The sequence below is a fragment of the Miniopterus schreibersii genome (genome assembly GCF_964146895.1).
Source record: "Miniopterus schreibersii genome assembly, chromosome: 6".
NCBI classification, from domain to species: Eukaryota; Metazoa; Chordata; class Mammalia; order Chiroptera; family Miniopteridae; genus Miniopterus; species Miniopterus schreibersii.
Genome location: NC_138107.1, coordinates 39,705,461 through 39,720,924, shown reverse-complemented (window position 1 = coordinate 39,720,924; position 15,464 = coordinate 39,705,461). Strand labels below are relative to the sequence as shown.

The following is a 15,464-nucleotide window of genomic DNA, read 5'->3' as shown; positions in this document are numbered from 1 at the left end:
CAATGCTAATACTATTTTTCAATAGCCCACTTCTTTTTGTGTAGTTCCAGTTCTAGCATTAAATTAATCTGTTAAAAGTCCTTTCATTCTGCTCAAACTGAAATGCCTCATCTGTCAGTACAAAAATATGAATAAATTCCAGCCACATTCTTCATTGTTTATACTTTCAGCAGATTATATAAATGTGCACAGAATTTCCACTGTTTTAGAACTGTATCTACAGATGTGAAATACGAGAACAGGGCCCAATTTACAGCCAATTAGAGGGTGTAATGATTTTTATAAAAAGCTAAACACCATACCTAGTGATTCTTAAACAGAGGCTAAGTGGGGGCACTTAGTAGCATTTTCAATTCATTTTATTAAACCAGTAGACTCAAGATAATATTTGATTATAGGGGAAAATAGCATTAGATATTGAAGTAAAATAATATGAAGCTGCATATTTTATTATCAGTTTAAACATCATATTATATAAATAGCACAAACTATGAGAATGTTCATTAACTATTTTGAGAATATTATTTAATTTCCTCATTAATTGTCTCAGTGTGATTTATGTCCAAATCGATTTATGCAACACTGGTATCAACAACGTCCACCTACCCATCTTTGGGTATTCATATACATCTGGTGTTAATTTCATTACTTCCTTCAAAGACATCTTTTAGTTGGATCAAGTATTAGTGATAGCCACAAACATGGACTTCTTGGACAGTTCTGTTACTAACCCCTAAATGTAGGGTTGTGGGGGGGAATGTGGGTAAATGAATGAGGAATTGAAGGCTGCAGGTTTTCACTCACAGGGTGTAAAATAACTGCAATATTGTCTGGAAGCAGAGCAGATACTACTGGAAATTTGACACGAGTGGGGAAGAGCATTTGCTCAGCTGAGTGGGTTTTCTTTTGGACACATCACAGGTTCCTTCCTTCCTCACCGCCCCTGGACTTGATCAGCTGGAGGCCCTTTCCCTCCCTCGCGTCCTTTCTCTTCCCGCAGCTGGAGAACTTGAAGGTGGGAGGGAGAGCCTTCAAAGTACACTCTCTTTTGGCTCTCCCCAAACCTCGCACTTCCCCACAGCGCCAGTGTGTAATGAGCGTTGCTTGAAAAAAAAAATCAACACTAGAAGAGAACCTCTCTGGGCTGGAACCGAGTTTGGTTGCTCAGGAGCCCAGCAGGGCTCTTCGGTGCTGGGCCACGAGAGTTATTTTGTAGCGGGACTCGGCTGCAGCTGAGAGGAATCCGAAGGAGACTGCTTGTTAGAAGAGAAGGAGAGTCGATAGTCGCCAACACTTGAGGAGGTGCTGTCTGTGTCTGCAAATCCGCAACAGGAGCTGCGGTTCTGGAGCGCTTCCTCCGCGGGGCCTGGGCTCGTAGCCGCAGCCGGCAGCCGCGCAGGCGGAGGCCGCGGGAGCGCAGCCCTCCAGCCCCTGGCCGCGCGATTCACTCCCGTAGCCTTTGTAAATTTATACAGGTTATAATTTAATACTTTTATTAACCCAGATCAGAGGGAGAGGGGAGAAGAATATGTGCAAAGAGAAGCACGAGAGCGGGAACGGGAAGGGGAAGGAAGGGAGGAGAGAGGGAGCCTCAGCCCGCGTCTGCAGCGCTGCCCCGTGACTCAGCGCGGCTCCGGCTGTTCCACTGCCCCTCGTTAGGATGTGGCTCCTTCCCAGATTAAACTCCAAACAACGCCGCCAAATAAGTACCCCCCTTGCTGCTTGGACTGGGTCCTTGCTCACCTCCACGCTTCGGTCTATTTCTGTAGTTCTCACGGGGTTAATCTTTTAGCTAATAATAAATGCCTTTTTGTGCGTGGGAAGGAAGTCCCGATCTTGCCGGTTTGGAAATTCCGGGACAACTTGATGCGCCTCAGGTTCAGCGGCCAAGAGCAGTCTCTGGTGTATGCCAGGGCTTACCTCCTTGTGTCAGCGTTTGAGTCTGGGAAAATAGACCTAAAGGTTAAAAACTCTCGGGGCGATTGTCAAATGTAAAAGGGGGAAAAAAATGTATCCAGAGAATGAAATCTTGACGCAGGTGATTTTTAAATTTAGAAATAAACAATTGCTTATAAAGAAAATACAAGTAGCTATATGTAAGGTAATAGGAAATAGCGATCTCTCCTCAAACAGGCTCTAGGCTGGGAAAGCACAGCGGGAGGTGACAGAGAATGCATTTCATAAAAGAATCTTTCTCTTTCGAAACTGCCCAATTTCAAACTGCACCAAGGAAAATGAGGAGGAACAGGATATGCTTTTAGAAAACTCGCCCCCCTACCCCGCCCCAGTTAGTTTTGCTACCTGGCTGGACTTGGACTCCACTGGGAAGCGCTCTCCCAGACCTGGACACGCAAGGCTTTTCCGCCCTTCCCTCCCCCGAATAGCTGAGACAGACACACTCGGACAATGTTCTTTCCTGGGTGACTTTTATTTGAAATGGAGCCGGGCTAGTCTTGCCAGAGGCCTGACAGTTTAATTACGTTTTAATCATTTCCTTAACGTAGCTCACTCACACTGAGAAAAGACGTTTTCTCTCAAAGTGGCGGAAGGCACCGGCTCCCTGGTGCCTACGCCCCCACCCAAGTTTACAGGAGCGCAGGTGCACACACGCGCATCCACACGCGCATGGACCTTTAGACACGTGCACACGCGAGTCGCGCCCAGCTTTTCTCCTGCGGGTTTGCGCCGGGTCTCTGCCGCCTTTGCTCCCCTGACTCGCAACGCGCAAGGCCCCGCTCGGCCGCTGCACGCACGTGCCACGCTTTTGAGAAAACGCCCTGTTAGGTCGATGGCTTTGCGTTCCCTCCAAAGGCCGAGACTCCTCCGCCCGCCTGCAGTCTCTGACCTCCTTACCTCCCGCTCCCGGGAGAGGTTTGGCGCCCCCTCTTCGGGAGCGAAGGTCAGGTTGCGGTGAGGTCTGAGACCCGCCGCGTCACGGAGTGCGGGGCAGCTGGTCCGGCTTGGTCCGGGCGCCTGAGCCCGATTCAACGCGAGCCTCGGGCGGCGAGTGGCGGTGGGGCTCCGTCACCCCCGGTCGCCAAGTCGAGCCTGACCCTGACTAAAGGGACCTACGCCTTCGCCCTGCGCCCTGCGCTCAGTGCGCACCTGGGTTATTTGTAAGGGACACAGCCTATCTGACACCTTCGGAGTCTGTGCGGCCCGGCTTTCCAGCTCGTGGGCTACGCCGGCACAATTTCCCGGTGTGGGCGCGTTCCGGGACCCGCGCCCCTCGCTGCCTCGGGTAAAGGCGAAAGAAGTGGTGGAGGCATAGAGGAGGCCCTGGGCCTGTGTGGTCCTGAGATCCCCCTGCAGAGTCGTGTCGTCCCTTCTATGTCATTTGAGTCGCGGGGGGTACAGATGGACAAGAACCTGTCTACCAAGCTGGCTTCGCCTCTGGGAGCCGAGTTGGTCCCAGGCGGACTCGGGTTTCTGCGGACCAGCGGCTCCTTCCCCTGCCGCGGGGCGGGAGCAGGCCCGAGGGCCCTGCGGCTCCCGGACGTCAGCGCCTACGGGCTTCCGAGGCCTCGGGGCGGCTCGGAGGAGCCACAGGTCGCTCCAGCTTCGGGTCACTGAGAGCTCGGGCCCAGAGCGGGGACCCGCGTCCTTGCGGGCCGCGGACGCGGGCGGTGGACCCCCAGCCGCGCGCAGCTCCGCACAGGCTACGCGCGTCCTCCGCCCCCTTCCCAACCCCGCGCAGTCTGCGCCCCAGCCCCCGGGCGTCCTCTCCCCTCCCAGGCCCTCGCCCTCCCCTCGACCTGGCTTCAGAAACCCAATTTGGGCTAACTTCTAAGGCTACTGTACCCGCCTGGAGCGTCGCCGGGCTTTGAGGCACTACGGTGTCCTTGCAAAGCCCCCCCCCTTTTTTTTTTACAAATGCAAAAACAACTCCTCCCAGTTGAATCCAGTTCTCCCGCGTATAAAAGGGCCTAAGAGGGTTATAGAGTGGCTTTTGACCCTGAGGCTGTGGGACCCCGCCCGGCCTCCAGTAGGTGTTGCTTCTGGGCACCGCCTGCTCAGGTTCCCGCGCCCCTGGCTTCCTTGGAGGATCCTCGCGTTCCTCGAGCTTCGGGGAAAAGGTCGCAGCAGGGAAACTACTCCCTGAATCACTTTACTGAAAGCTTAGAAGTCAGAGCGGCAACCACTTGTGCAGGTGAAACTGAGAGAGGGACAGGAAAAACCACCTTTTGTCGTCCACTTTATATCAAAGATGTAAGAGTAATACGCACCATGAATTTTATTCCACAAGAGATTTGCTCTACTTACTTACATCAAACCCGGTTTTGTGTGTGTGTGTGTTTTGTTGTTAATCCTGATGAAAAGTCGAGTTGAAATTACAAAACAACCGTACAGATCTACGTTCAGCATTATTTGTCTAAAATGCGTTGTTCTTTCCAAAAATTTTGTTTAAAGAAACAAAGTTGGCTCTTTAAAAGCCGGAGGGAAGAAATGGCAACTTGTCCAAAGTAGGACAAATATGAAGTCAGGTTAAATCACAGAGGCATTTAAAACCCTGCAAGGGGAAATTTTATTGCATCTTAAAACTTATTCCACTTTGCGAAGTTTTTAGGGGTTTTAAAACTAAGCCCTTACCATGAAAGACATGCAGAATTTAAATCCCACGACCTACGTTTTAAACTATCATGCTTATGAGAAAAGGGAGTCTCCAAGAAAGGGCTTACTTACCCACTAGTTCCTAGGAGGGCCTGAGCTTATTTTGTTCTCTTAAAGGATTTAAATATATCTTAATTCCCACTCCCTCCCCAAGAAAAATCCACCGAGTAAAACATAAACAAACAAATAAACAAAATAAGGGAGCCTCGCGTTCTGCCCGGAGCAGCGGGAGCAGGAATGTTTAAATGAGAAAGGATGGGCCTGGTGGATGGGGCATCTCCCCTACTCCTGGAAATGTTCTGCGTTGCGGCAATGTTGAATGATAAGGGAGTTTAGGGTTTCTTAAAATATTCTGGAGAGCTTAACTCGGTGATCCTCTCGGTTTCAAGTCAGAAGCCTCAGCGGTCCCCGGTCCCGGTGAGGAAAGCTGGAGCCTGGGGCTTGCCTGGGCGGGCAGCTGGGAGACTAAGCGGGTGCAGCTCCGGGGGCTGGCGCGTCCGAGCCAGACGGCGGCGCTTTTCGCTCTCGGTTTTTTGCGACCTTGTAAGGAAGTGGGCGCGGGCTGCGCGGGGCCGGCGCCTCCTGATTGGCCTGCCTCCCGGGTGATTGACAGGGCGCCGTGCTCCACCCCCGCCGCTTTATGGACACTAATGAGCAAGTTCTTCCCACCGCTCTCCGGACTGGAAGTGCTGACAGATCAAGGCAACAAATTTCAATTACAATCCCTAATTTGTGTCCGCAGAGTGTTTTTTACCCTTGTGAGTCCTCTTTGGCGCATCAGTCGAGGCAGAGCTTGGAACAGCAGGAAGAGGTGGAAGGGGTGGGAGCGAAGGAGAGCGTCGGAGCGCGCGAGGCCGAGGAGAGGGAACTCGGCGGGCGCGCCGCGGGTTCCTCGCGTCCCGGCGCGGGCGAGAAAGAGGAAACGCCAAATTTGTTTTTTTTGCCCGCGGCGGGGAAACGGGCAGTTCTCCGCCTGCGGGAGGCCCCCGGAGTCGTTGAGATTTTGGTGGGGGAAGGAGAGCGAGTGTGCGCGTGTGCCCGCGCGAGTGTATATGAGCGAGGGGCGGGCGGGCGCCGGGCGGCGGGGATGGCCGAGAAGCGGAGGGGCTCGCCCTGCAGCATGCTGAGCCTGAAGGCGCACGCCTTCTCCGTGGAGGCGCTGATCGGCGCCGAGAAGCAGCAGCAGCTTCAGAAGAAGCGGCGGAAGCTGGGCGCGGAAGAGGCGGCTGGAGCCGTAGAGGACGGAGGCTGCGGCCGCGGCGGCGAAAAGGGCTCCTCGGAGGGAGACGAAGGCGCCGCTCTCCCGCCGCCGGCCGGGGCGGCGTCCGGGCCCGCCCGCAGCTGCGCAGACCTGGAGCCGGGCTGCGGCCCCCGCGGCGCCGCGGGTGAGTCGGCCCCTTCCCACCCAACTCCGCGGCGAGTCCCCTCCCGGGCCCCCGGGCCCCCGGGCCCCGCGGCCGCGGAGAACCTGAACTTCTGCGAGCGCGGGGCTCCTGCGCGCCCGAGGCAACCCCGCTCCTCGCGCCTTAGCCGTGGGTGTCGGGCGCACTCTGCCGCCCCGGTGGCTCTCGCGGCGCGACTCGTGTCACCCCGCAGACGGTTAAAGACGCCGCTTCCAGCCTCGCTCCGCGCCCTCCGCGGCTGCTGTTGGCGACGCTCCGCCGGCAGACCCGAGCTTTCGGCGTCAGCCTCGCTTGGGGTTCCAGCCGATGGGTGCTCGTTTCCTTTCCCAGCTTTTAAAAGCATGTTGGTGGAGGGAGCGACGGCATAACCCCCCCACACCGGAACGAATGCCCTAAACCGTTGGGACAGTCCAGGAAGAGGGCGGTGTGTTTGCAAACTTGCTTTCCCGAGGGGCAGCTGCCCGCTCCCTTCCCTTCCTTCCCTTCCCCCCTGGGTGCCCGCTGCCGGGACGACTACGACCGAGGGCTTGCGTGTCGCGCTCGTCTCGGCCCTTAGCGAGCTGCTTGGCTAAGAAGCTCCGGGCGACCGGGGAGTCTGGCGGGAGCGGAGCCTGAAATGTTTCTAGAGGGTGCCTCCGGCCCAGCCCGAAGCCAGGCGCTAGGACGCCCAGGGCGAGGGGAGGCCCCGGCGCGAGGCGCTTTTGCTGCGCGCGCTCGGGGGCGCGGGGTATGTCGGGGTCGGCGCTGGGGACCCGGACTCCGGGATCCATCTCAGGCCCCACTGGGCACGCACCCCAGACCTTGGTGGCCGCGCGAAACTTATTCTGGGGCCTTGGCCGCGCGGAGGTGGAGTGGCCTCGGCCCGAACGCCCCTCGGGGACTTGGGGGCCAAGGTGCCCCTTTAGAGCGTCGCGCGGCCCTCCGGCGGGCGGTGCGGGTGTGTAATGGTGGACCCGTCGGTCAGAGGGCTTGACGACGGGAAAGTGTCCCCCTTTCTCCTGGTCCTTCACCTCTCCCCGCCCGCCCTCCCTCCCGAGGTCCGTCTCTCCGCTAGGGTTCCCCGCTCGGGCCCTCACCGGGCGCCCCTCTCTACTCTTTGCTGCCCAGGAGGCTGTGAGGACGGCTTCCTGCAGGGCGCGTCCCCACTGGCATCCCCGGGAGGCTCTCGGAAGGGCTCCCCGGTGCCTGCTCTGGCCAGGCCCGGGACCCCGCAGCCGTCGCCGCAGGCCCCTCGGGTGGATCTGCAGGGAGCTGAGCTCTGGAAGCGCTTTCACGAGATCGGCACGGAGATGATCATCACCAAGGCGGGCAGGTAAGGACCTGCTGGCGCGAACTGCCCGGCCCTGGCCTCACCGACCCCCTGGCGTGGGTTAGGAGGGGGGAGGGGACGTCTCTGGTTGGCATCCCCGGAGAGACGGGACCGGGCCCTGGGCAGTGGTGCACTCTGGAGACCCGCGCTCCCTGCGCCCTCGGGGCGCAGCCGGGGAAGGGCGCCGTCCAGCCGCCCTCGGAGAGAATGACTGTCGCCGCCAGCGTGGTAGCTGTTTCTTATTGACCCCTGCGTGCAGGGTACTTACAGGTTCCTGGTCCTATTTACGCCTGTCCAGACATTTATTTAGGCTCCAGTTCTCGTTTCTGGCACTACGGAACAGATTACTCCCCTAGCCTTTAAAAGAACACACAACAAAACCGCAGTTTCCTCCTGAGCAAACTGTGATTTGCTTTTACAGATTTGAAACTTATTGTTCTTCATCCGAAGATGCCCTTGCAGCGCGAGAACGCGGGTGCTGTGCTATTTTGGTCCTAGGCTAGGAGGAAAAATTACTGAAATCTCTGGTGTAACATATGCCTAATCCCTGCAAAAGTGGTCACTGGGATTTTTCAAAACCGCTTTTGTAGATCCACAGTGACGTAGTTAACTTTTTTTTCCTAAATGAAATCTAACGCGAGTCTAAGTTTGCTGAAGAATAATGAAAAAAATTTTGTAAGAAGTTATATCCGTTTTTTTTTGAAAGTGAAATTTGCACCTCCCTCAGTTAGTAAAATAAATGGATTTTTTTTTTGGCCAGATCATATTCATTTGAAGGAGGCACAGAAATATTTGCGTTTTAAAGATTTCAGTTTATTTAGTGCAGTGAAATCTATGAATAACATCTTCCTTGGAAGGAACGTTAAAAGCACACACAACTCTTTCAGGGAGTACACATGGCAAAAACCTGGATAGCATAAAAGTATCCAAACTTATTAGAAATTACAAAAACATATTTTATTGAATCCATATGCTACCTTCTACATTTTCACAGAGCTATTATTAATGATCCAAATTCAGTCTTCAACAACACAAAGCAACAGTTGTCTTATAAAGGATGTAGTTAAAGACCTTTATTCTTTATCTTACAGGTGCACTGGAGTAACACTAAAACAGCCAGCGTATTAAACTGTTCTCATGCCTAGTTAGGAATAATGGACTTTCTTTTTTGTGTGTGCAAGTGGTCTTTAGTGGCGTTATTGTTACAGAAAAAAAATTGGTAAATAACAGTACTAAAATTCGTGTTATAAGGTAAATTAGCAAAAATTAGATTAACTGGAAAGGTCCTAGATACAAATCATTAGATGAAAGTTTTTTTTAAAAAGAAAGAACTGCTCTATTTGTTTTTTATATATAATAATTTGCTCCTGCATTCCTTGCTACTGGGCCCTTTTAAAAAGGTAGGTGCATTTAGTTTAGCATCTCCTGTGATATGCATCTGTGGGAAGGCAAGAGAAATTCGGATTTTCATTGGTCTTAATTAGCATTGTTTTGAGTAAGTGTGGTGAAATAAGAGTATTTTCAGGTTATGGCGGGAGAAGGAATGATTTGGTAAATATACATTGTGTTTAGTTTCTGCTTTCAATAAAGAAGTTTTACTATACCTTTCAAATTTAGAGCAACTTTTGCACTTCACCTTTACCATGCTGCAGACAGGAAGTCCTGTCTCAATAAAGAACATATTGTTTGGTTATAGCATGGCACATTGGCTCCTTGTGGTTTTTTACAACCCTTTTAAAATTGCACATTATAATATATTTTATCACTTTTAGAAATTCAAAATTTCTATTTCTACCATTTGGGACATTTTATTATTTGTGTTATTAAAGTAAATATTTTTATTGGGTTTTTTTAAACGTGCTTTCTTTAGTGCCTTGACTCCTTCAACATATAAAATTATTTTGCTCTTAGCTATCCTGGCATGAGAGTAAACACAGAACGCAAGTATAGGGTACGACCAAATTACATTTAAAAGCCTCAGTTTTGCTATGTCCCGAGTTCTGATTCTTTGAATTAAATTACCAAAGTGAATGCTATAAATTTGTTCCTGCGAAAAATACAGATTCTAGAGGTTTCCGTTGCTTATTTGTTTTCCACGTGTAATCACAAACAAAACCCAAACCCAACCCCTTCTTCCTGCCCTCCCTTGGACATAGGCGCATGTTTCCAGCCATGAGAGTGAAGATCTCAGGATTAGACCCGCACCAGCAATACTACATTGCCATGGATATTGTGCCAGTGGACAACAAAAGATACAGGTACAGTAACGGGATGGACAGAGGAGACCAGGAGAGCGCTAGGGTTTTGCAGGCTGTGTCTGTGTGATTTGTGACTGTGGTGTTTGTTTCCAAAGGCCTGTAGAATTCCCAGAAGCGTGGCTGAGTGCCCTTCAGACCCAGTAGCCCAGAGGATGCCTTCTCTTACAGTAAACGTGGAAACTTAATTTTTGCTTTGCTTTTCATAGGTGCTGAGCACTTTTTTTAAGTACCGAGGACTTTTAATAGGGGCTAGTTTAGCGTTGTTAAACCAAGTGTGTTTTTTATATTGATTCACATTTTGATTAGAATTTTGAGAGGAAATGTTAAGTTTGCATATATATGTAACATTTAATAAAATGTTTTGTTTTCTTTGTGGTTTTAATCTTTAAATAAATTCCCTTTATCTGGTTACATTCAAAATTGTACCTGTTTGCAGGCTTTTCCTCTTTAATTTGAGAAAAATGAAGATTTTTTTATAACTTGGAAAAAGAAAATCTCATAATCCATTATGATATTAAGACATCTTTAAACTGGTAATGAATTAATTATCTTAGTGTTGGTTTTGTGTGTGTGTGTTTTTTTACTTGGGAGTAGAAATTATGTAGTATTTGGATTTTGAAAGAGAATGTATTTATGTAGACATCAAGTAAAGTTGGAAAACATACACATTCTTCAGTATCAAGCCAACCTTTGCTCTTTTTCTTCTGCAAGTAAGCAAATCAATAATTTTTAATGATGATGCTTTTTATTTTTTTCTGAGGAGTTAAACATACTAACATTTAAAAAATGCTATCACTTAAAATAGGAGATTCTGAGCAGAAGACCAGAAAATGCTGCTCTAAATTTTGTTTTTCTTTGTTTCTGTTTTTGTTTTTTTAAATAAACACCTAGAGCATGTAGTAAGTTTTAAAATAAAATCAGATTTGGTTTTTATTGCTTTTTAAAATTTAGTGCATTGCTTTTTGGAAACAGGTTTATGGTGTCAAAGTACACAGATTTAATTAGTACAGGCACATATGGAATACTTAAAAAATGGGTAACAAAAGGGACAGTTTTATTATTTGTGTTTTGTGTAGAAGTTATAATATTTATTTTAATTAAATAACTCAGGGAATTTTGCTAAAATCATCTACTGCATGATAGAAGCTAGAAGGCATTGAAGTTTATTTTTTAAAATATACTTGGCTTAAAATCCATATTCTATATGAGTTTTGTGCTGAGGAAGATAATGTAGTTCTTAATGAACTTAGAAATTATTCCTTTCTCTTCTAAGGTTGTCTCCTATTTCTTTCTCCAGATCTCTTCTATATATTTTAGACGGGTCATTTTACCTGATTCTTACTATTTTTACATAAAAAGCAAGAACAATTTCAAGTATTAGTATTAAGATGCCAGATTTTAAATGATCAAGTTGTAAAACATAAATTTGCTTTCACTTATATTGCTTCCCAAGATATTTGCTTTTAGTATTTGCATTTAGAACGTTGCTCAAAGAATATGTGGCACATAACATTTATTCTCTTAGTGGGTGTGGAGTTTCAAACTACTCAATATGCATACTTTTTTAAGGTTTTGATAGAGTATATTACTCTATTTTGGTAATAACTCTTTATCTATAGTGCAGGGTGTTTGTTTGTTTGTTTTGTTTTTGCATTTCCAAGGTTTGTGTTTGATTTTCCAACTTTTTCAGCACTGACAGAAAGAAGTTTTTCGGCTTATTCTCTGCTATCAGAGAGTGGTATTTGGCCAAGTTAAAAATGATTGTGACTTAATTCGAATGTAAGATTAATATTTACAAAAGCCTATGCACTTAGGAACTTGTGGGTTGAAATTACATTCTACCAAGTAAGGAAAGTTTTTAAAAGTTGTTCTTAATTTTGTGATTGTGTATTTTTCCCCAAGAAAAGGAATTAAAGAATAGAAGGCATATTGAGCTCAAAATAGAGTGAAATATGTGACCATATTGAAACTGAGGGTCTTACCAGAGGTGTTCTGAAAATGTTTCATGCTATTTTTAAAAGAAATCTGCATACTACACAGGTAGATTTCTCTGAGACTATTTGTAAATTGTTGCTTTACATTGTATGTCATATTTTAAAACACAAATGGAAGAAAAACATCTAAGTATGCACAGTAATTTCATTTTCTATCCTATTTAAGCCTGTCATTGTCATACTAGTTTCTAGTTTTTGAATTAGTGTATTTTAAGTTAACACTAATAAATAATAATCTAAATGTAGGATTACTTGAAACATTGTGATTTAAATGTATTATTTTTAGAGCCAGTATTTTTGACGCAAACACACAGAAAAGGATGCTTTGTCTCTTAATTAGGAGAGTAATATTAATTAGATATACCATAATTTTCAAAGTTGGACGTATATTTTAATTAGTGGTATTTAAAAAGTACAGAATTTTCCTACGACATTCAAGAAAGAAATAGAGGAGGTAAAATCATACATTTTATGATTATACAAATTTTAAAAGTTAAACTGAATACTTTATCCTTAATTTATAGTGTAATAGAATTAGAAAAAAATAGTTCTAAATGGTAATAGATAAAACTTTTTTGCTATGAAAATAAAAGCTACTGAAACTTCTAACAATTTCTTTTTGCCTTTCTGCTCTCTATCCCATCAACCTGTACATAAACCTAAAAAGGGAAGTGATAAAGGAAGCGGGACACTTTTAGGTATAAGTCTCAAGTATTTTTGAGATTTACTTAAAGGTGAGCTTAACCACTTAATGGTTTCTCATATAGGTTGAGAAACCTATATGGTTTCTCATAATGGTTTCTCATAGGTTGACTATCCAGATGAAAAAATGTCTAACATGAATAAGTATAATTCATAAGAATTAGGATACTTGCATTTATGGTGATGATAGTATGCATATTTTCATTAAACCCTTAACACACCATTTTGAGTGGTGAGTAGGCCCCTACTGCCTGAGGGAATTTTTTAAAAAGTTGTTGAAATATTATTTTAGACACTTTGGATGTAAAAGAGCAAATTATTGTATTTTAGACCTAAAATTTTGTCTGATTCTGTTGAGTTGGAAATTCCAAGAAAGCAATAGTCCGCCTACTGAGCCTTGTCATTGCCTTTTAGGTATGTTTACCACAGCTCTAAGTGGATGGTGGCAGGCAACGCTGACTCCCCTGTGCCCCCCCGGGTATATATTCATCCAGACTCGCCTGCCTCAGGGGAGACGTGGATGAGACAAGTGATCAGCTTCGACAAGCTAAAGCTCACCAACAATGAACTGGATGACCAAGGCCATGTGAGTAGATGGCCTCCATAATTCGCCACCGTTAGATGGCGCACCCACATTCATACCATGCCTGACTGAAGGAAGCGAACTTTTCTAAGATCATATTACTCTCCTGGTTGATCAGCATGTCCCTAAACTTCCGCAAAATCAAGGCGACATTTGCATCAGAGACTCTGGCTGTGGCCGGAGTATCATCTATCCTAGGAATCGCTGAATAGGTTAAAATTAGGTACTACATCTGCATTGGAATGAAGGGACCCAGGCAGACTATTTAGCCAAAACATCAGTTTGAAATCCCATGAGGTGTTAATTATTATACTCTGGATATGAATATAGTTGGTTTAACTGGAATAATGATGTATTGTGTCCTTCCTGCGCCCAGCTCTTTTCCCAGCTAGGCACATTCCTTCTCAATAATGTTCCATCTGCAAATTCCCAATTGTTTTGTAATGACATCTAATGTGTCAAAATATATTAAAATTCCTTTTAGTGTTAAAGCTGATGAAATATGATATTAAAGCCAAAATCAGCCATTCCAATAATATAGTCATTTTAACACCTTATTAAATTTTATGCAGTATTGTTGTTCATAGGCAAGATTTCTACATTATTATTCTAATAAATAAGAAACTTTGGATACATGCTGATTTCCATTGAAAGCTAGCTTTTTCTCTTAGGTTTCTATTATTTGGGAGGGTTTTGATCGATGCAGGATTAAGATGATGAGTACATCATACAAAAAAAGATGAACCAACTAGTTCATTTCTCCAAGGAGTGACATAAAGATAGCATATTTATGAGCAAATCTTTTAAAGCGAAGATGCAGACTGTCATAAACTAGTAATAGTGTGATGACAGGATATGATTTGCAAGCTGCTAGACAATAACTTAAGCAATCGACCTTAATGAAAACATTCAAGTACGAGTTTCATTGTGGTACAAAGGCGGCAACATTTAGATTTTTAAGACGCATCTATCTCACTTTGCCAGTGCTTTTGTTTATTTGTTGCCTTTTATGATTTAAAACAATTAGAAAGGTAGCATAGAAGATTTCATTTCTGAATCCAACTTCATGCCCTATATTTTAATGTATTACTTCGTTTCTCTTCTTTTTATTATTTATTTTCACAGTCAAGTTGTACCAATTATTTTTCACTTGACTTCATTCTCCTTGAGCGAGGTGACTGTGATATGTTGCCAGCATGCCCATGAGGGATCTTTTATTTTTTTGGAATAGAAAATTAAAAAATAACCACCATTAAGTGTTACTTGTTTTAAAAAGCTTAAATATACTCTATTTTTCTGAGTTCAACAGTTTGAGAATATATCTTTTAAAAAGATAATTGGGTCTGAAAATGATATACTGTCATAGATAAGGTACAAACTCCTTTTAATAATTTAAATTAATATAGTCATTTATAATTCTAATGCTTTCAGATCAGATTAATGGTTTTATATCTAATATTTAATATCTATAATACTAGACATAGATCTAGTAATTTATATGATTTTGACTTTGTAATTTTACCAGACTTTATTTAAAAAACAGTATTCTCTAGAGAAACACAACCAATAGGATGTGTATAAATATATATATAGAGAGAGAGAGAGAGAGATTTATTTTAAGGAATTGGCTCATGCAATTTGGGGGGATGGTAGGTTTGAAACCTGTGGGGTAGTTTGGCAGGCTGGACACCCAGGAAAGAGTTGATGTTGTAGCTCATCTCTGAAAGCAGTCTGGAGGCAAAATTCCCTCTTCCTCAGGGGACCTCAGTCTTTTTCTCTTAATAGCCTTGAACTGAGTGGATTAGGTCCGCCCACAATATGGAGGGGTAATCTGCTTTACTCAAAGTCTACTGATTTAAATGTTAAGCTCATTTAAAAAATACCTTCATGGCAACATCCAGACTGGTGTTTGACTAAATACATAGGGGCGGGCAGAAGTAGGTTTACAATCATTCATATGGAAAATAATGTAATAATTAACAAATAACAATGCAAGAATAAACTGTGTTTTGTGTAGTCACAACTATAAACCTACTTTTGCCCACCCCTGTATCGGTACTTTGGCCTACCCAATTTGAAACATAAAATTAAATATCACACAGCATTTGTTTAAAACACAAAACATTACATACAAACTGAAACTCAGTTGTTTATAACAATATTATTATATTTCACTACTAAGAAAACAAAACCAGCAGAAAATAGGCAAAATCCAGATAAGTGTGTCATCTACCACATTTTTCTTGAAGGTTGTGATAGGATGTAATACTTTACTGAAGAGAGGTAATTAATGCGTGTGGGGAACAGAGAAAGAAAGATATCTATGCATTTTGGAAGCAAAGAAATTGCCTTGGCAAGTGGTAAAAATGTATCAGTTGATACTAGAGGAGAATGTTGGAGAGAAAATGCTCTTTTCATTATTTATTTTTAAAACGTATTTTTGAAGACTTTGTGAAATGTAGTATAAGATAAAAAGCCACGGTCTCTGCCTTTGGTGATCTTGAAGCCAGATGGGAAGAGAAGACACATACACAAATGATCATGCTGTCATCTCAGAGAAGCTAAGGTGCCACATTATTCCAACCAAGGGAGACTGGGGAGGCT

General features: G+C 45.1%; 1 protein-coding gene across 1 annotated transcript in view; it reads left to right on the top strand.

Moving 5' to 3' along the window:
* Window positions 1–5,227: 5,227 nt before the first annotated feature.
* The window catches only part of TBX18 (T-box transcription factor 18), a 28,742-nt gene continuing 18,505 nt past the window's right edge, over window positions 5,228–15,464 (top strand). The window contains exons 1-4 of the mRNA XM_081141113.1: window positions 5,228–5,996; window positions 7,122–7,326; window positions 9,480–9,581; window positions 12,692–12,863. Of these exons, the coding sequence (XP_080997239.1) occupies window positions 5,252–5,996; window positions 7,122–7,326; window positions 9,480–9,581; window positions 12,692–12,863 (1,224 nt within the window). The 5' untranslated portion in view covers window positions 5,228–5,251. The remainder of the gene's footprint in view (window positions 5,997–7,121; window positions 7,327–9,479; window positions 9,582–12,691; window positions 12,864–15,464) is intronic.